At 40.4% G+C, this 21,984-nt stretch overlaps 1 protein-coding gene across 2 annotated transcripts in view; it reads left to right on the top strand.

The window, feature by feature from the left end:
• The window catches only part of trpm6 (transient receptor potential cation channel subfamily M member 6), a 128,012-nt gene that overhangs the window by 54,628 nt on the left and 51,400 nt on the right, over positions 1–21,984 (top strand). For both annotated transcript variants that reach the window (XR_004411346.1, XM_033017558.1), the window contains exons 19-25: positions 864–1,007; positions 1,394–1,522; positions 6,079–6,330; positions 7,759–7,933; positions 8,818–8,932; positions 12,496–12,695; positions 18,464–18,596. Coding sequence is in view for 1 of the 2 variants with exons in the window: in XM_033017558.1 (XP_032873449.1) it covers positions 864–1,007; positions 1,394–1,522; positions 6,079–6,330; positions 7,759–7,933; positions 8,818–8,932; positions 12,496–12,695; positions 18,464–18,596 (1,148 nt within the window). In the remaining variant the exon portion in view is untranslated. The remainder of the gene's footprint in view (positions 1–863; positions 1,008–1,393; positions 1,523–6,078; positions 6,331–7,758; positions 7,934–8,817; positions 8,933–12,495; positions 12,696–18,463; positions 18,597–21,984) is intronic.

Here is a 21,984-nt window from a genome sequence, read left to right as displayed (position 1 = left end):
TGAAATAGTCATCTTGGTGATTTCCTGATAAATATGCTTTTAGCAAGCCACCAAAAATAAATTTTTAAAGTTATTACTTTTCAGTGCTACCTAACGTCTTTTAAAAGCTTTAAAATCTATTTGTTCTCTGGATCTTTTCACAACTAATAATTGTATCCAACTGATTTTTCCATCTATGTCAAATTTATAGACATTATCAAATAAATATGTTTACTCACAGATAAACCTGTTTTCAGCTACATGAGTAAAATTTCGTCAGGTTACCATAATTGAATAAATATTGAGAAACAATCTTAACATTAACAAAAGTTTTCTTAAATACTTTCTCAAATCACCAGTGTTACTTCTTCTTCTTATCGAGTCCACACACAAGATTAGAAGTTGTTCAGCAAGGGCTGAACACACTTCTCGGCATCTGCACAATGGTGTCTGTCTTGCGCTTCTTGTGCGTCTTGTGCGTGGTGGTGGAAAGATTGGTTGAAACAGGGCCGCGACGTGAACGCTCTTTACCAGTGTTACTGAAAAAGTCCGACTGAATATTTACATCGTAAGAGAATTGCATAAGGATTTTTTCACTTTTTTTTTTAACACAGAGGACCTAATTAGGTGTACTAAAAGTAGGTTTAACAACCATCTAAGCAAGTATCTAGTTTACATAACAATAAATAAAGTGCTAGAGTAACTCAGCGTGTCAGGCAGCATCCCTGGAATCTGCTTAGTTACTCCAGCACTTTGTATCTTTTTTTGTTTACCAATATATATAGTACCTTGTTTACACTTTGAGGTGTATCAGGCAGTCAGATATCTTTAATATCTATTTAATAGTCAACAACAGAGTGATTTTTATTTTTTCTTAAAAAAAGATGGATTATGACCCAGAAAAAGGAACAGAACAATCCAAAGAAAGTCGAGATGAGACCATTGGTACAAGGCAAAGGGGTCTGCCTTGGACGAGAAAAGCCTATGAATTTTACAACGCACCAATAGTCAAGTTCTGGTTCAACACGGTTTGTTGTATATTACTAATTACTTTGCAATTAAGAAATTCAGCAATGCTGATTGACATGAATGGGTGAGGTTTAAACATTTCCTCACTCACCATAACAATGGAAATGGTGACCTGCTGTGTTCATTGCATTTGAAATGTTTCTCATCCAATAAATACAATTCTGAACTTTCTCATTGCCACAGAAAACATGAAACAGATATGAATATGATAAATACATCTGCACATTATTTTTGGCTGATATCACAGCATTAAGGATAATTTAGGTGTATTTTTCCCTTTTGTCAGAGAGGAAAACAATTAAATATTGCAGCAAAAAATATTTTAGCGTGAAATTTTTGTTAATGTTTCAGAAGAAAATAATTTTTTTTCATTTCATTGTTACAGATTGCCTACTTGATATTCCTAATGCTGTTCACCTATGCAGTGTTGGTGAAAATGCAGCCCGTGCCTAGTGTCCAAGAATGGATGGTCATCATTTACATTTTCACAACTGCTGTGGAAAAAGGCAGAGAGGTGAATACATGTTAATTTGCTCCTTGCAGAAAGGAACTGCAGATGCTTGAATCTTGAATAAAACACAAAGTGTTGGAGTATCTCAGTGGTATCCTCTGTGGAGGGAATGGATAGGTGACATTTTGGGTTGGGACCTTTCTTCAGGCTTATTCAACTAGCGGGGAGAAAGCTGGATAAGAGGTGGATGTAGGACAAAACCAGGTAAGTGATAGATAGATACAGGTGACGGGGTTTGATTGGCAAATGGGTGGAGTAATGGCCCTGTCTCATGGTGCGAGTCCACCCACGAGTGATCCCGAGTGAAAGAAAAAATCAAACTCGTGGTTGTCTACGAGATTCCAAGTTTATGTTCACGAGTTTAAACGAGTTCCCACGTGTATGTCTAAGTTTGCCGTTTACTTCGCATTTCTGTGATGTACCAAGTTCCTCTCCCGAGTTACTCTTGAGCCAACAACGACTACCGACGTGTGGAAAAATCATCATATGGTAAAAATTATGTCATGCAGTTTTTTGTTCACTATAAAAAGACCCAGCCTGAATAACGATCTTGACCCGAAACATCACCTATTTCTTTTCTCCAGAGATGCTGCCTGACCAGCTGAGTTAGTCCATCATTTTGTGTCTTATCTTTGGCTTAAACTAGTATCTGCAATTCCTTCCTTCTAACTTTTAGAGCAGTTTGTTTCAAGAAACAATCCTTCCAAAATTGCATTCAAAAGTCCATTTGAACTGCATTTGTTCAAGGTCTGGCATCAATCATTTTTTCACTCATATAGTAAATTTCGATCCACCTTGAGCCTAACAATCTCATCAATCTACATCTCCCAGTTGTTGTCTGCTATTATTGCCCACCCTTCTTACTACATTTACACATTATGCAACCTTTGAATGTTGAAATTATGCTCTGTCTATAGGCTATTAATATATATTGAACAAAGTAATAGATCGACCACAAATCCCTGGCAAACATCATAGAAACATAGAAACATAGAAAATAGGTGCAGGAGTAGGCCATTCGGCCCTTCGAGCCTGCACCGCCATTCAATATGATCATGGCTGATCATTCAACTCAGTATCCTGTACCTGCCTTCTCTCCATACCCCCTGATCCCTTTCGCCACAAGAGCCACATCTAACTCCCTCTTAAATATAGCCAATGAACTGGCCTCAACTACCTTCTGTGGCAGAGAATTCCAGCGATTCATCACTCTCTGTGTGAAAAATGTTTTCCTCATCTCGGTCCCAAAGGAATTCCCCCTTAAACTGTGACCCCTTGTTCGGGACCTCCCCAACATCGGGAACAATCTTCCTGCATCTAGCCTGCCCAACCCCTTAAGAATTTTGTAAGTTTCTATAAGATCCCCCCTCAATCTTCTAAATTCTAGCGAGTACAAGCCGAGTCTATCCAGTCTTTCTTCATATGAAAATCCTGACATCCCAGGAATCAGTCTGGTGAACCTTCTCTGTATCCCCTCTATAGCAAGAATGTCTTTCCTCAGATTTGGAGACCAAAACTGTAGGCAATACTCCAGGTGTGGTCTCACCAAAACCCTGTACAACTGCAGTAGAACCTCCCTGCTACTATACTCAAATCCTTTTGCTATGAATGCTAACATACCATTCGCCTTCTTCACTGCCTGCTGCACCTGCATGCCTACTTTCAATGTCTTGTGTACCATGACACCCAGGTCTCGTTGCATCTCCCCTTTTCCTAATATTATATTAATTATAATCATTATATAATAATTATATACTTCTATCCTGATGCAAAACAAAACCATTGCCACTCTTCCTTTAATCCTGTTTCTTGCTCATCCAGCTTCTGTCCACATCCCAATCGGGTTTGATTCAACTAAAAATGCTCCCGCTGACCTTTAGTGTAGGAATGGAATGTTCTCAGCAGATGTGCTGTGAAAGGACATTTTTCACAGAGGTTCTTTATGAGACCCTGGTATTTGCACTCTAGGCACAATGAGAAAATACTATTTTATTGCTGCATACAACGAGCAGGAATACCCTGAGGATAGTGGCCTGATGCCAGCAGTTGTGGATGATTTGAGGTCCCTCACATTTTGCTGCCTCATAACTGCTGCTTAATGGATATAGAATACATGTAGATGTGTTCATGTTGTTGCCATCAAAAGCCTATGAGTTGCAAATGGTGTGTTATGGTGCACGTTTAGGCTCCTGCTCAACTCAATCTTGCATTTAGCTACTAAATTAGGGGTTGTTCACCATGTTTCAAGGGTACATACGAGGGTCATTAATGCTAACGCCACATTTGCTCACTGAACCTGCAAATGTTCTCTCATGTGCTTGTAGGACTAAATTGTCCTTAGTATTCATAATTGAAGTAGGACTAAACCACTGTGACATTAATTGGCCAATTATCTTGCAGTTTTAACATTGCATTGACTCATGCCCTGCAAGCTCTGAGCCCTGGACTGCTTGGTCTGCCAATTGTCCACTTTTGAATTCCTCCCATTTTGTCTGCTATGTATGTGTGGGTTTGCAGTGAAGCTCGCCATTATCTCTTTGTCATCCTCTGAAGAAGGGTCTCGACCCGAAACGTCGCTCATTCCTTCTCTCCAGAGATACTGCCTGCCCCGCTGAGTTACTCCAGCTTTTTGTGTCTGTCCTCGGTTTAAACCAGCATCTGCAGTTCCCTCCTACACATTTCCTCTGGCTATAATGCTGATGAAGACATTTGTACCTCACTTAAAATTCATGCTTTTTCCATCACTACCAGTGCTGCCAATGTTGCCAATGTGAGAGGGGCATGTTAGTGTTTCCAGGGATGGAGAAGGGAGTCACAAGTGGATTTTTCCAATCAGAACACCATTGGACAGATGATTTATGTCTTCAGTTTAGGTTTAGGTTTATTATTGTCACGTGTACTGAGGTGCAGTGAAGAGTTTTATTTTGCATGCTATCCTATCATATCAGATAATACTATACATAAATACAATCAAACCAAACTCAAGTACAATTAGTAGAGCAAAGGGGAAGGTACAGGGTGCAGAATATAGTTCTCAGCATTGTAATGACAATTGACAATCTCTGCAATGGGGTAGAGGTGAATTGGCCTGCAGCCTTTTGACTGAGCTCTTTGTGTCATATACAAGCCTCCCTAAGACTTTTTCTCTCCTGCCAAAGTCATCTGCCCCAGCTAGTTATCTCTTGTCCTCCACTCCAAGATTTCACAGGATTTGTATTTCTTTTCCAGGATATCAGAATTCTGTTTTCAGTAGCATTCATATTACATCTTCTCCTAAAGTAATGTAGCTATTGTTCCAAGTTCTTCCTCAAAAATGTTGAGTGCCAGTTAAAATGTATATTTTAAATGAAAATCTGTTGGGGTTTCAGCTCTATTTGAAAGACCTATATCCCTAAGTATTACTGAGTAGATCACAATGAATCAAATTCATCTTCAAACTGGGAAGCGCTCAACTCCACAACAGAAACTGTTCAATTTTGCACTTTGTGAGATTTTTCAATTTTGAAAATTTAAGTTAAGAAATTTAAATTCAATTTATGACATTTTCAATTTTGAGACTGTAAGATTCACTGAGCTCAAATTCCTTTGCCTGACAAGAAAAGATAAGTCCGAGTCCAGAACCAGTTACATTTGAAAACATTGTCCTTATCGATGGCTCTGCAGACTAAGAATGGTCATTAGTTGCTCCTGCTGTTGGTGAGATGTTACACCACAGGAGTGGAGTGATGGAGGCTGAGTTGACCTTTACAATGTAAAGTATTTCCCAGCAACAGTGATCAAGTATGCCACAATTTCAAGTTTCTGTAGCACAAGGGAATAATGAGAACAACATTTATTAGAGAAGTATGGGAAACATAATATTCAGATGGTAGAAGACAATAATTAAATGACTAGCGTCCCAGAGAGTTAATATTTATATTTTTTTAATTAAGGAAACTGACTTTCTCCAGTTATTTTCCACTCATCCCTTATTCCAACCCTTATGTTTAGCTATGAACCATCAACAATACTTCTCAGCGGCAATCACCATGTTTTCACGTGCTATTTCTGGCTTTTTAACATTGCAGTTTGCATAATTTTGCTTTACTTATTGCAGCCATCAAATCTAATGGGAATTCACAGCTCATAAATGTTAATTGACCTGCTCACTGAATCAATTTGTCAGAACAACTTAATTGATGCAGGAAGGCCAATGAGTTCTTCAGAATAAATAACCTTCTGTTGTGATTAATTACATTCTTGAATTGTTGTTCGGGCAATATTTTGAAGTTTTTTTTGTCCTAATACTCTCTGTGTTTGGCCTACTGGCCTACTCCTGCACCTATTTTCTATGTTTCTATGTTTATAATTATTAAAACATTTACAAAAGGATTTTGCCTGTTCTATAAAGTAGTGTTTACATATGATAGGTTTTTGATATCTACCTCTGACTGATTCCCTGTTAATAACAGCACTTTAATTCCAAAGTAAGAGATAAATTGTCTGTAAGGATTAACTTTACTTAAAGGTAGTATTGAATTGGCCTGACTTCATCTTTATCTTTGCCTTTACTTACACAGATCTTAATATCAGAACCAGGGAAATTCAGCCGGAAGATTAAAGTTTGGATCCAAGAATACTGGAACTTTAATGATTCTGTGGCTATAATTCTGTTTGCTGTTGGATTTGGTTTACGTTGGGCTAATCAGTCATTGCAAATTGCTGGAAGGATTATATACTCCTTAGATATTATATTTTGGTTTGTGAGGCTTCTGGATTTCTTTGCAGTTAATCAACATGCAGGACCGTACTTGACAATGATTGGAAAAATGGTATGTTTTTCTAATCTATTTTTGTGTGATTTCTATTTACAAATAATTGTGATCTTTTAGTGTTAAGTAGATACAATGCAAACACTGGCAATTTTGCCAGCTGTCTTGTTTATATCACAAAGTAGATATTTTTATCATGTTTCATTACAATTTTCTGTGGTAGCTGGAATATTAAATAAATCATAGTCTAATTGGATTAAAGGGCTAGACAGTACGTTGACCAGAATCTCATATGGGTCTGCCTTGATTATCCCATTGCCCGCAAGGATGCTGCTTTAACCTATTCAGTTCCTCTAACAGGTTGTGTTTTTTTTGCAGCTACTTAAATATTCTGCATTGTTGGGCTTGCACTAAATTCCTGATAAATTATGCAAAGTAACAATATTAGGGTAAATTTCATCTCCTTTAGTTTTGAACTTGCAATAAATATTCAAGCTGATTGCAGATTAGGTATTCAGTGACAGGCATTGACCTCCTGTTGCCCCAAAATGTCCCTTCATCTACAAGGCACAAGTTCCACATGTGACTGAAAATACTCCATTTGCCTCTGAGTTTCGCTCCAATAAGACAAGAAACTCGACACCTTTAAGATCAAAGTCAGGTGCTTGATCAATAGCAGATACATCATCTTAAACGCTCACTCCCTCCACAATTAAAACATTGTAATTGCAGTACCTATGCCATATGCAAAATGAACTGCAACAAGCTGCCAAAGTTACTCTGGTAGCACATTGCAATCCTGTGACCTCCGCCATTACCAAGGACAAGGGCGGCAACAATGGAACACTGCATTCTGCACATTTCACTTCAAGTTATGCACCATCCTGACTTGACCTCTATAAAAATAGTTGAAGAAAAGTGACTTATCCTCTCAGAAACTTATGAAAGAGGCTTAATCCAAAAATTGTGAAAAGAGAGATATTTGATTATTACAAATTCACATTATCTTTTGAAACTAAAACTAACAATATAGGAATTGTTCTTGTTTATAACTGTAGCTTGGACACTTCAGTATCACTGTAAATATGGGAGCACTTATGCAGCTTTCCTCCCACAAATTCTCACCTGCACATGAACACATTGAAGAAACAAATATCCTGTGTTTATCTATAGTAAGGTTACACTTGAGTGAAGCCCCATAATTGGACACCACACTTATATATATTAGATTACAGGAATATTCTTCTATGTCATCAGGGATCTTAATTTGGAACCTGACTCCTGAAATGATAATCTGAAATCACTGCACCATTTTTCTATAAATGGAAATAAAAATTCCTGATAATTATGTAAAATAACAAGATTCTGGAAAATTACATCTCCTTTAGTTTTGGGCTTGCACTAACTAGAATACCATTCCAGATTCTACAAATGCATTTTATATTTGTACGAGTTTTATGAATATAAATATATTTTACATTTCTTTAGACCGCTAACATGTTCTATATCGTGATACTGATGGCAATTGTCCTTTTGAGCTTCGGGGTGTCAAGAAAGGCTATACTTTCTCCATCGGAACAACCTTCCTGGCGTCTTGCTCGGGATATTGTGTTCCAGCCTTACTGGATGATATTTGGTGAAGTCTACGCTGGTGAAATTGATCGTATGTATATAAAAGCTTACATTTATATTCAATAACTCCACCCTCAAATTGTCTTGGATAGAAAATTAAAAAGATTCACAACCCACAAAGATGACGTTGCATTGTGCATCCTCTATCCATTTTTACCATGTAAAACAATAACAAAAGTGCAGTCTAGCAGATAATGAATGCTCCTCTTGGACTCTACATGCATAATAAATACATTTGGTGAAGGTAGATACAAAATGCTGGAGTAACTCAGCGGGACAGGCAGCATCTCTGGAGAGAAGGAATGGGTGATGTTTCGGGTCGAGACCCTCTTTCAGACTGTCAGGGGAGAGGGAGATACAGAGATAAGGAAGTGTAATCACATTGTGTTTTTGATTTTTTGTTTTTGGACTGAATTGTGTTTTTAATTTGTGTTTCTGTGATGTCTTTATTATTTATTTTATTCTGATTATATGTTTATATTCCTGTTAATCTATGTAAATTGTCCTTGAGATGTCTGAAAGGCGCCCTATAAATAAAATTTATTATTATTATTATTAAGGTGTGAAAACGAGACAAAGGGGATGGAGATCAAGGAAAATGTAGAATAGATAATTGTTAACTAGGAGAAGGTATCAACAAAGTGAATAGAGATAAAGTGTAATCAAGAACAGTCAGACTGATCAAAGAACTGGGAAGAAGGGAAGGATGGAGAGCAAGGGTTACTTGAAGTTAGACAAGTCAATATTCATACCACTGGGGTGTAAGCTGCCCAATGAAAGATGCATTCTATTATATGTAACAGGCACGGTATGATGGTAAACTCTGAAGGTCCAATTAAGTTATTACATATCAGCGGCAAAAGGCTTTGCATATACTGATTTATCTTTAACACTGCTGTTCTGTTTTGATTGCAGCTTGTGAAGCAAATCCAGATTGTCCTCCTGGTTCATTTCTTAATCCATTTCTTCAGGCAGTCTACCTGTTTGTACAATACATTATACTGGTCAATCTACTCATCGCTTTCTTCAAGTAAGAACCTTTTTATAAGAGGATGTACTACATCCCCTCTTCTGTAAAATTGAAAGCTTACTAATTTATAGAGAACATCTTATTATGCAATAAAACATTTTGATAATGAAACTCAAAATGCTGGAGTAACTCAGCTGGTCAGGCAGCTTGTCTGGAGGACATGAATAGGTGATGTTTCGAGTCGGGACCTCTCTTCAGACTGATTTTAGCAGTGGGAGAGATAGCTGGAAACAACATAGGGGTTGGACAATGCCTGGCAAGAGATGGGTGGAGTACATCGTCTATCCATATCTTCCAGAGATGCTGCCTGAACCACTGAGTTATTCCAGATTATTCCAGCACTTTTTTTTTTAGTAAACCAGCTTCTGCAGTTCCTTGTGAAAAGATTTTGACAATCTTGTGGTTGAAAAGTATCTCTTGTTTTCGTAATCTGGTAAGGATGAGAAAAGTCTATAATAGCTGAGGCCCTTACTGCCATTATACACCATCTAGTGCATAACATAGATGTAGGAGCTAAAAATTCATGGCAGCTGCATTCTGGCAAAAGTGACTTTTATAAGTGAATAGTGAAAGGCCTGAATAGAGTGAATGTGGAGAGGGTGTTTCCACTGGTGGGACAGTCTCGGGAACTACATGTAGAAAGGAAATGAGGAGGAATTTCTTTACTCAAGGGTGGTGAATCTGTGAATTTCATTGTCACAGATGGTTGTGGAGGCTAAGTCGGTGGATATTTTTAAAGCAGAAATGGAGATTTTTAAAATGGAGATTCTTGATTAGTACGGGTGTCAGGAGTTATGGTGAGAAGGCAGGAGAATGGGGTTGAGCGGTAAAGATAGATCAGCCATGATTTAATGGCAATGGGCTGAATAGCCTAATTCTATCCCTAGCACATGAATTTATGAAGATTATCCCTGATTATTCTGAAACTAATTGCTTAGTAGGCTATAACATGGCAAAGTAAAGCACATTAGCCAAAGACAGCAGAATTCCTTTATTGAAAGCCAAAATAATCAATTTTACAGCAATCCAAAAGTTCATTGGTCACCACTCATATAAAGTTTTAGTTCAACACTAGTTTAACTTAATGGGATCATAGCAGCACTCTGGTGGTGTCAGAGCCCCAGCTTCAATCCTGACCTTTGTTACAGTGTGGCTGGGGTTTGCATGGTCACTGGGTGATTGTATCTTACTGAGCATTCCATATTCCAAAGGAGTGCAGTTGGGTAAGTTAATTGATTGCTATAAATTGCTTCTTGCATGTAGGTGACTGGTGGAATCTGGGGTAGTTATAGAGTCATACAGCGTGGAAACAGGCCCCTTGGTACAACTAGCCCATGCTGACCAAGATGCCTAATCCACATTAATCCCACCTGCCCGTATTTGGCCCATATTCCTCCAAATCTTTCCTGTCCTGTCCAAATGTCTTTTAAATGTTGTTATAGTTTAGCCAGCATATTGTCAAAAGTTTTAGAAAGAGTTCTGCTGGATAGAATAAATGAGTTTGTTAACTCCACATATAACCAGTTTGGCTTTAAAGCTAAACATAGCACTGATTTATGCATATATGCCCTAAAGGAGATTGTAAACAAATATAGAGGCAAAAACTCTTCAATCCTTATGTGATTTATTGATGCTTCCAAAGCCTTTGACCGTGTTAATCACAGAAAGCTGTTTGGTAAAATGAGTCAAAGAGGGGTGCCTGAACACATTGTTAGAATTCTGGCCTACTGGTATGCCCACCAGACTATGCAAATAAAATGGGGCAATAGGGTCTCAGCCCCATTTGGGGTTAGCAATGGTGTTAGACAAGGAGGAATTTTGTCCCCAGTCCTTTTTAATCTATATATTGATGATCGGTCTAAACAATTGAAAACCTGTAACACTGGGTGCTTGATTGGTGATATTTTAGTGAACCATATTATGTATGCAGATGATCTTGTGGTCTTTAGTCCATCTAGCGCTGGTCTCCAGCAGCTCCTTACTATATGTTCTGTGTATGGTGTGGAACATGACATTAAATATAATGCTAGTAAGAGTGCTGTTATGATCTGTAGAACCAAAGAGGATAAATGTCTAAAATATCCTGATTTTAAATTGTCTGACAATAATCTCAGTGTCTGTAATAAGATAAAATATCTAGGGCATATTATTACAGAACAAATGACAGATGATGAGGATATTTATAGGCAACGACACATGCTGTATGTACAGGCAAATATTCTCTTGCGTAAATTTGGTGCGTCTGCAGATGTGGTGAAGATGTCGCTATTTAAAGCATACTGCACACCACTCTACACTGCGCACCTGTGGTCGAACTATTTAAAGACTAGTATGCAGAGACTAAAGGTGGCATATAACGATGCCATGAGAACACTGCTAAGGCAACCTAGATGGTGTAGTGCCAGTAATATGTTTGTGGCTGCAGGAGTCAGTACTTTAGAAGCTATCCTAAGACACCACATGTATAAATTCATTTGCAGGATAAATGACTCTAAAAATGTGCTTATTGTGGCCTTGTCAAACATAAGGGTTAGCACTACACGCTACGAATCCCAGCTGTGGAGACACTGGTATCGTTGTCTCGTTGTAGGACATTGATCCTTTTAATCTGGATTTTTAACTTATGTATTGTGTGTGTTTTTTTTTAATATATATAAATTATGATGTTTTTATGTGATATACCAAGATTTTATATGTATTTATGATATTTGATATGCAATGCATTTTTAATGTAATGTTGCCCCTTGTCTGGACCTTGAGTCTGTAATAAAGTTTATTATTATTATTATTATTATTATTATTATTATTATTATTATTATTATTATTATTATTATTATAGTACCTCCCTCAATTACCTTCTCTGGCAGCTCGTTCCATATAACCATCACCCTCTGCGTGGAAAAATTGACTCTTAGTTTCCTATCTTTTCACTCTCACCTTAACACTATGTCTTTTGGTTCTTTTTACTACTCTGGGTAAAAGACTCTTAACTTAATCCTATGTATTCCCCTCATGATTTTATAGTCCTCCAATGGTAATATGGGGAGGATTTTATAAAATAGGATTAAGGTAGTATTAGTGTAAATGAATGATAGTCGCTGCAGACTCATTGGGACAATGGGCCTATTTCTGTGTTTCATTTCTATATGACTCTACTTGGATTTAAAATTTTGTTATCATGGTGGGATTTAAACTCCAACTTTGAAATTTAAACTTAACCGCAATGCTCTCAAATTCTACATCATTAGCCAATTATTATGTGATAATTAATTATTTTTTCGCCGTTGACTTGATTTTTTTTTTTCTTAAATATTTAATGTTATTTAAACTTTAAAACATTGTTTAATTCATCTTCAGTGTTTTTTAAATGACTTTATATATAAAGGTCGTACAGAGGTTTTGTAAAATCTTTGACAAAGACCGAAGCTTGGGGCAAGAATTTGTCTGTCAATGGTTTCCATGGAAGGTTAAGCAGGGGTTAAGATAGGGCTGGGGGGTGGGACAGTTGGGGCTGACTTTAACTTTAATAGCATTAAGAGTTGAAGTTATTTTCTTCTTTACAGCAATGTGTACTATGAAATAAAATCCATATCGAATAAACTGTGGAAATATAATCGCTACCGCTACATTATGACTTATCATGAAAAGCCATGGCTGCCTCCGCCACTTATTATCTTCAGTCATGTGGCTTTGCTTTTGAGTCGAATTTATCAACATCGAGTAAAAACTGAGGTGGATCAAGAGGAAGAAGACTTTGGTTTAAGTGAGTAATTGTGTTCTTCTTCCAGCTTCAACGATACAACACGAATAATATGACTAGTGAAAGCATTTGTGTAGGAAGGAACTGCAGATGCTGGCTTACACCGAAGATTGGCACAAAATGCTGAATAACTCAGCAGGACAGACAGCATCTCTGGAGAAAAGGAATGGGTGATGTTTCGGGTCGAGACCCTTCTTCAGACTGAGGGAACTGTAGACTTTACTCAGTCTGAAGAAGCATTGCGACCCAAAACGTCGCCCATTCCTTCCCTCCACAGATGCTGCCTGTCCTGCTGAGTTACTCCAGCATTTTGTGTCTATCTTTAGTGAACGCATTTAGTAGTTTCCATGGGGTGATCACTGCACAGGTTATCTTTCACAGTTTCAATGTGTTTTGCTGAGGACGAAGACAATTTTAAATTTATTTTTGAGAACGTGCAGTGCTTTTCTCTGCATTGGCAGTAAAGCGCATTCAATGCTTCTTTTCCCATCGCAGCAGTTGGAGTCTTGATAGCAGTGCAGCATGAATAATTACAGGGTTCATAATGAGTTCAATCCGGCCTGCATTCTGGTTTGAAGGTGGCACTGTGATCATGAAATAAAATCATTGGCACAGCTGGTAGAGCAGTTGTCTCACGGCGCCAGAGACCTGAGTTCGATCCTTATGTCAGGTGCTGTCTGTGTGGAGTTTGCATGCTCTCTGTGACCGCGTGGGTTTCCTCCAGGTGCTCCTGTTTCATCCCATATTCCAAAGATGTGCAGGTTTGTAGGTTAGTTGACCTCGGTAAATCCCCCCCACCCCCGTCTGTCAGGAGTGGATGCGACTGTGGGATTAACATAGAACCAGTGTGAACAGGTGATCGATAGTCAATGTGGACCTGGTGTGCCCAAGAGCCTGTTTCCATGCTGCACCTCTAAACTGAACTAAACATCAACTGCAGGTGTACATTACCAGTAAATATAGAACCAATGGTGTAACACACCACAGTGTACAGTAATTGGAATGCTGCATTATGATATTGACCTGTGAGTGTCGCAACATTGGAGAGGAACATCAGGTAGACAATCCCCAGCCAGCAGCTTCCTCTAGTGCCCAGTGTGTAAGTCACACCCATGATTCTGCAAGGAGATGCTAGGCAAAGAGCAGGAGCCTCACCCCAAAGAAAGCTTCACCTGGGGAAGGAAGAGTACCTGGCTCCTAGCCAAAGATGATCACAGCTGTCCTTCTTGTCCCTGTTCATAAATCTGATTTTAGCTTTTAAAAAATATTTAGAGGGCCCAAATTATGATCTTATTCTCTGACCACAACTGGTCCCTGACCAGGCTACAAGCATTGTGAGCAATCTTGGGCCCCATATCTGAGGAAGGATGTGCTGGTGCTGGAGAGGGCCCAGAGGAGGTTTATGAGAATGATAGAATGATCCCAGGAATGAGTGGATTAACATATGATGAGCTTTTGACGGCACTGGGCCTGTACTCGCTGGAGTTTAGCAGGATCAGGGGACACCTCATTGAAACTTACTGAATAGTGCAGAGCCTGAATAGAGTAAATATGGTGAGGATGTTTCCACTTATGGGAGAGTCTAGGACCAGAGGTCATGGTCTCAGAATAAAAGGATGTTCCTTTAGGAAGGAGATGAGGAGGAATTTCTTTAGTCAGTGGGTGGTGAATCTGTGGAATTCATTGACACAGTTGGCTGTGGAGGCCAAGTCAGTGGATATTTTTAAGGCAGAGATAGATAGATTCTTGATTAGTACGGGTGTCAGGGGTTATGGGGAGAAGGTGGGAGAATGGGGGTGAGAGGGAAAGGACGATCAACCATGATTGAATGGTGGAGTAGATGGTCTGAATGGTCTAATCTGCTCCTAGCACATGGAACTGAGTCGTTTTGAACCAAATACATCCATCCCAACCTACTGGTGGGTTCCTTGTAGACTGTATATGGTGGTCATGCAGTGTGGCATGTGATGATATAGTTCTCCCACATAAGACTATCCCAGGTATTTCTAGGTGAAGGTGGAACCTGTTGTGTTTAGGCATCTTGAACAACTTGAGTGCTGAAGTAACTCATCAGCATCTGTGGAGGAAATGGATAGGTCACATTTTGGACCGCTTCTTCAGGCCAGTTGGGCAGCACAATGGCACAACAGGTAGTGTTGCTGCCTCACAGCGCCAGAGACCCGAGTTCGATCTTGACCTGGGCTGCTCTCTGTGTGGAATTTGTACTTTGTCCTTGTGACCTTGTGAGTTTCCTCCAGGTACTCCAGTTTCCTCTCCCATTGCAAAGACATGCGGGTTTGTAGGTCAATTGGCTTCTGTAAATTGCCCCTGGTTTGTGTTGGATGCAAAGAAGGGATAACATGGAACCAGTGTCTGGTGTGATCGATGATCGGCATTGACTCAGTGGATTAAAGGGCCTGTTTCTACGCTGTATCTCCAAACTAATAGTAAGATTCCCATTGACGTTCATCAAGAGGATACTGCAAGTATTTTTTACCTGTGATTCTAATGTTTAATTGAAATTTAAAAAGAATTCTGAAAGGTGTTGCCAATCTACTGCTTCACCAATTATAATACTTTGCTGCCCTCTACTGGATATTTCATGAATGAATGGGTCTGTATAAAAACATAACTGGGAAATATCAAAATCCTTTCCCCCCAATTTGTTGATCGATGATTATTTAGAATGCATCGAATCCCAAAGATATCTAAATATAACAATTAAAGAGAGAGAAAACTTGTCTTTGAATGATGCAGTCTTGTGCATTGAGCTCACTTTAACATCAGTATACTTATGGCCAAATCAAAGTGGGATAGTGTACAATGTTGGAGGTAATGCCAAAACCGGCCAAAGGACATTGCACTCCTTGATAGAGATAGCAAATATCACAAAATACATCAAATTTTATGTGGTGCTGAAAATGGGAAAATTTGTGTGTGTGTGTGTGTGAGGTCCACACCAACATCTTCATGCCCCTACTCTGTTCCAGAAACTTGTCATAGGTGTCCAGCATGGAAACAGACCATATGGTACAACTTGCCCACACTGACCAACATGCCCTATCTACACTAGTCCCACCTGTCTGCATTTGGCCCATATCCTTCTAAATCTGTCCTATCAATGTCGGTTGGGAGGCGCTACGAGTCGGCTACCCTGCCAGCAGCGTGTTCGTTATTTCAATGTTTTTTGTTCTTCTTAGTATGTCAAAATGATTGTTTTAGTGTCTCGGTATGTCTTGTGTGGGGGGTGGTGGGGGAGAAAAGGGGGAAACCGTTTTTCAGTCACTTCCTCGACGGAGAGGCGACTATTTCCATGTCGCTTTTCTGCCTCCCCTCTCACGGCCTAACAGCTTGGATTGGAGCGTCCTATCCCGGAGTCGGGCCCAGAGCTTCAGCAGCAGGAGCAGCATGGAGTTTTCCATCACTGAGCGGGGGTGAACCCTTGCCGGGGGTCGCCAGAAAGGAGTGCTCCGATCGCTGGCCTGGTGACTTTGGCATCAAGGGACTGTGATCTGTGGAACTTCTAGTCGCGTGCGTCGACTTACCATCCGGAGTCTGGGATCCCCTGCCAGGGATCGCCGGAGAACAGTTACGACCGCCGGCCTGCGGCTTATAACATCCTGAAGCTGCGGTCTCCGGTAAGAAAGTGGTCGATTCGGGCACTCCAAGCTGTGGAGTGTGTTCAACCATCCCGATGTCAGAGTTTGGATCATCCCGACGAGCAGGCTTGTACATCCGGCCGTCCATAGCGGCGACTACGGAGGGTTTATGGCCCCAAGCCACGGATGAACAAAGGAGGAGGACTGACAGAACTTTGTTGCCTTCCACCACAGTGAAGAATGCTGTGGTGGATGTGTATGTTAAATTCTATTGTGTATTGTGTGTTCTTTTTTTCAACTGTATCGCTATTGGAAATTCATTTCACTGTATCTTAGTTGGTGCATGTGACGAATAAATTTGACTTTGACTGACTTTACCTGTCCATATGTTTTTTGAACGGTGTGAAAGTACCTGCCTCAACTACCTCCTCTGGCAGCTCATATATACATACCACACTTTATGTAATAAAAATGTTGCAACTCAGGTTCCTACTAAATGTATCCCCTCCTCACCTTTGTAGAGTCATAGAGTGATACAGTGTGGAAACAGACCCTTCGGCCCAACTTGCCCACACCGGCCAACATGTCCTAGCTACACTAGTCCCACCTGGCCACGTTTGGTCCATATCCCTCCAAACCTGTCCTATCCATGTAAGTAAAACTAATCCATTGCAGAAAGAATAATAGGGAGCCATGGTGCTGGGGACCTCTCGTGGACTACAACCTTGACGTGGAGGAGAGGCTTGTGTACTCTAGTGAGCACTGAGAGCTATGCCGGATGGGGTTTCATATCCCTGGCAGGTTCAACCAAACCGGACAGGTCTCGGGTGAGGAGGCAGTCGAAGCAGTCCCTGGTCCTCCAGGTTGGGGGTTGGGCGTGGAGTTAACTACCCCACCCTGGAAAAAAGTGTGTTACAAAAACTTTGACGAATGAAAATCAAATTACACACTTGGTTGAAGAAGGTGTCCCTCATGGGGAACATGACGCTTCCCATCCAAACCCACAAGGGCGTTGGGAAGCTGACACACCTACTGACGCCAAATAAATCAATCCTTGTGGGGACATGGAACATCCGAACCATGCTCCAGGCTGGCAAGGCTGCCACAATTGCCAACAAAATAGTGCGCTACAATCCCTTAGCCCTGGGCTTGGCTGAAATAAGATGGACACAATCAGGGGAGATCAACTTGCACAAAACCTGCCACAAACATTACCTGGCAAGCCATGAAATGGAACCCCCAAGGAAAAAGGAAAAGAGGTCCCCCCAGGAACAGCAGGAGAAGAGATGTCCAGACAGAAATGTCTGAGAGTGGGCTCAACTGGGGATGTTTTACTAGAATGTTGCCTGGGTTTCAGCAACTAAGTTACAGAGAAAGGTTGAACAAGTTAGGGCTTTATTCTTTGGAGCGCAGAAGGTTAAGGGGGGACTTGATAGAGGTTTTTAAAATGATGAGAGGGATAGACAGAGTTGACGTGGAAAAGCTTTTCCCACTGAGAGTAGGGAAGATTCAAACAAGGGGACATGACTTGAGAATTAAGGGACTGAAGTTTAGGGGTAACATGAGGGGGAACTTCTTTACTCAGAGAGTGGTAGCTGTGTGGAATGAGCTTCCAGTGAAGGTGGTGGAGGCAGGTTCGTTTTTATCATTTAAAAATAAATTGGATAGTTATATGGATGGGAAAGGAATGGAGGGTTATGGTCTGAGTGCAGGTATATGGGACTAGGGGAGATTATGTGTTCGGCACGGACTAGAAGGGTCGAGATGGCCTGTTTCCGCGCTGTAATTGTTATATGGTTATATGGTTATATGGTTATCTCGAAAGAACTGCCAACAACCGAGTGAGGTGGAGGACATTTGCCTATGGCCTGTGCTCCCTAGAGGAGCAAAGGGCTCAAGAAGAAGATGGTGCTGGGGAGGGGTGAGGCAGCCCCAGTTACATGGTTAGTCACCAAGGAACAATCCAACTGATATCTCACTAGGAGATTTGACATAAGATCTGTGGTGTTGGAAGATCATGAGACAAAGGAAGTAAAAATAATCTGGTTTTATTTATTATTTCAGATTTTTAATTTTTTTTACTTTCAGCAATTAAATTATTTTTTTAAAAGATGCACTTGCTTTTTACTGGATATTTAATTTGATAATTAAAAGTGATTCTGTTTTTAATAGAGTTGTATCTGAGTAAGGAGGAGTTGAAAAAGCTTCATGACTTTGAAGAACTGTGTGTTGAGAAATACTTTCATGAGAAAAATGAGCATCTTCATTCAAGTGACAACGAAAGAATCAGAGTAACAACCGAAAGGTAAATCTCCAACTGTTTTTTGATTTATGGCGTTATCTGTAAGCTTTTTACTCATTAAAGTGAGGAATGTCTGAACTGGGACCATTTTTCACCCAGTGCCAGGAACAAACACCCCTGGATCATGTATTACTCCTATATAATGCTCACTGAAATCTGTTCCGAAAATGCATCTTCCTCTCTCTACTACACCAATATGACACTTTTCCTTTCCTTTTGTCAGGCTTTGTGTTATGCTGCAATTAGATGTTTTTTGGAATCTTTGTTGATGTCCACATCAAACTTTACAGAAACTATGTTTAACCCGTTTACACCACCTATACTTGTCAATGCAGGCAACATGCCTTTATTCCAGGCTAGTTTAAACTCCTGGCTCAAAGTTGAAGGTACAATAATGTTACCTATTGCAACACTAACCTTATATCATAAAGGGACACCAGGTGCTGGAGTAACCCGGTGGGTCAAGCAGCATCTTTGAAGAACATGGATAGAGGACGTTTCAGATTGGGACCCTTTTTCAGACTCCTGACTTCAGAAGGGTCCCGACCAGAAGCATCACCTATCCAGGTTCTCCAGAAATGCTGCTTGACCTATTGAGTTACTCCAACACTTTGTGTGCTTTTGTATAAAACCGCATCAGCAGTTTCTTGTTTTCTAAGTATATAACATACCGTAGTAAACTCTGAAAGTTGTCCAACTACCTTGCCATCATATATTAGTTCTATGGTTATTTGTGGACAAGATTGCCAAATAATTTGAGACTAAAATTAAAATTACCTTTATGGAACATAGCTAACATATTTTGGCTGGCAAACCTGTTGAAAATGAAAAGTTTGTAAAATAAGAGAAAATAACATAGAAACATAGAAACATAGAAAGTAGGTGCGAGAGTAGACCACCAGGTCCGTCGAGCCCGCACCGCCATTCGCTCATGGCTGAACACTAAACAGACACACTTACCCACAAACAGTAGACACAAGACACAGAACACAAGACACTACCCTCCCCTTTATACCGCTATCACCCCTCTCCACCCCAAGAACCGCGTGATCTCCTGGGGGAGGCAAAAAACCGGATAAAAACCCAGGTCCAATTCGGGAAAAAAATCCGGGAAATTCCTCTCCGACCCCAATCCAGGCGATCGACACTTGTCCAGGAGATCACTCAGGTCTTACTATACTAACCATACCTAGGTCCATATCCCTGCCCTCTCCCCGTAGCCCCTTATCCCCTTGGCAGCTAAAAAACCATCTATTTTAGACTTAAATATATTTAACGTTTCTGCTTCCACTGCTCCCTGGGGCAGTGAATTCCATAAATTAACCACCCTCTGGGTGAAGAAGTTCTTCCTCATCTCAGTTTTAAAAGAGCCCCCCCTTATTCTGCGACTATGTCCCCTAGTTCTAGTTTCCCCAAGTAAGCTATGCCAATGTGGCTAATCCAGGGGTTTAGACTAATAATCCAGTCATGAATTCAAATCCTGTAAAGTGGCTTTAGGAGCCTGGGAGAAACATTATTCTGATGCAAGGGATAAACTAACTGACTTCCCAGTGATTTTCCACCAGCTAAAAGGCCCCAGTCAAGAGTGTGATAACATATTCTCTCCTTGTTTGGTGGTGTGTTGCTCCAACAATGCTCTCCAAACTTAAAACCACCCAGGACAAAGCACTCAGTTCCATTGGCTTTTCACCCACCACTATAAATATCCAGTCTTTGCATTATGAATGTCAAGTATCAGCAGGTTATACTATCACAATGGCTCCTTAGACACCACCTCTCATGCCATAATCTCTGCCATGTGGAAGTACAAGGTGAGGGTGGGAGTACCATCGCTTACAAACTGGCCTGCAAATCGCGCCATTCCATTTTAGTTTAGATCTACTCTGAGTAAAACTGGCATTTGACCCACTGTGCCGACCAACGATCACGCATACTCTAGTTCTATCCTACACACTAGGGACAATTTACTGAAGCCAATTAACCTCCAAACCTGCATGACTTTGGGACGTGGGAGGAAAACAGAGCACCTGGAGAAAACCCATGTGTTCACAGGGAGAAGGTACAAACTCCATACAGACAGCACCTGTAGTTAGGATCGAACCTGGTGCTGTAAGGCAGCAACTCTACCGCTGTGCCACTGTGCCACCCTCATATCTCGAAACAGAGCGGAAAGCATCTTGACTAAATAAATGCTTACAGGAAATTAGATTGCTAAATTCGGTAAAAACGTGGAAGTACCAGAATTATTGTGCCATTGCCCTCTGACTCCAGTATCATGCACTGAATAATGGCATTATCTCAAACTGCAGGAAGCCATGTGGAAATTCTTGTGAATAGTTTTTCCTGTTATATGTTTCAATATGTACTGGTTTGACGAGGCTGACCACTGTACCATTTTGTAGTGCAGGTTTTCATTATGTCGGGCCGGCTGCATTACCTCTGCCTGATTAATAACCATATAACCATATAACAATTACAGCACGGAAACAGGCCATCTCGGCCCTACAAGTCCGTGCCGAACAACTTTTTTCCCTTAGTCCCACCTGCCTGCACTCATACCATAACCCTCCATTCCCTTCTCATCCATATGCCTATCCAATTTATTTTTAAATGATACCAACGAACCTGCCTCCACCACTTCCACTGTAAGCTCATTCCACACCTGCTACCACTCTCTGAGTAAAGAAGTTCCCCCTCATGTTACCCCTAAACTTCTGTCCCTTAATTCTGAAGTCATGTCCTCTTGTTTGAATCTCCCTATTCTCAAAGGGAAAAGCTGATCCACATCAACTCTGTCTATCCCTCTCATCATTTTAAAGACCTCTATCAAGTCCCCCCTTAACCTTCTGCGCTCCAGAGAATAAAGACCTAACTTATTCAACCTTTCTCTGTAACTTAGTTGTTGAAACCCAGGCAACATTCTAGTAAATCTCCTCTGTACTCTCTCTATTTTGTTGACATCCTTCCTATAATTGGGCGACCAAAATTGTACACCATACTCCAGATTTGGTCTCACCAATGCCTTGTACAATTTTAACATTACATCCCAGCTTCTATACTCAATGCTCTGATTTATAAAGGCTAGCATACCAAAAGCTTTCTTTACCACCCTATCTATATGAGATTCCACCTTCAAGGAACTATGCACGGTTATTCCCAGATCCCTCTGTTCAACTGTATTCTTCAATTCCCTACCATTTACCATGTACGTCCTATTTTGATTTGTCCTGCCAAGGTGTAGCACCTCACATTTATCAGCATTAAACTCCATCTGCCATCTTTCAGCCCATTCTTCCAAATGGCCTAAATCACTCTGTAGACTTTGGAAATCCTCTTCATTATCCACAACACCCCCTATCTTGGTATTATCTGCATACTTACTAATCCAATT

Source organism: Amblyraja radiata, chromosome 3 (genome assembly GCF_010909765.2).
Source record: "Amblyraja radiata isolate CabotCenter1 chromosome 3, sAmbRad1.1.pri, whole genome shotgun sequence".
Classification (NCBI taxonomy): domain Eukaryota; kingdom Metazoa; phylum Chordata; class Chondrichthyes; order Rajiformes; family Rajidae; genus Amblyraja; species Amblyraja radiata.
The sequence above is the reverse complement of the archived record's forward strand: the minus strand, read 5'-3'. Positions and strand labels throughout refer to the sequence as shown.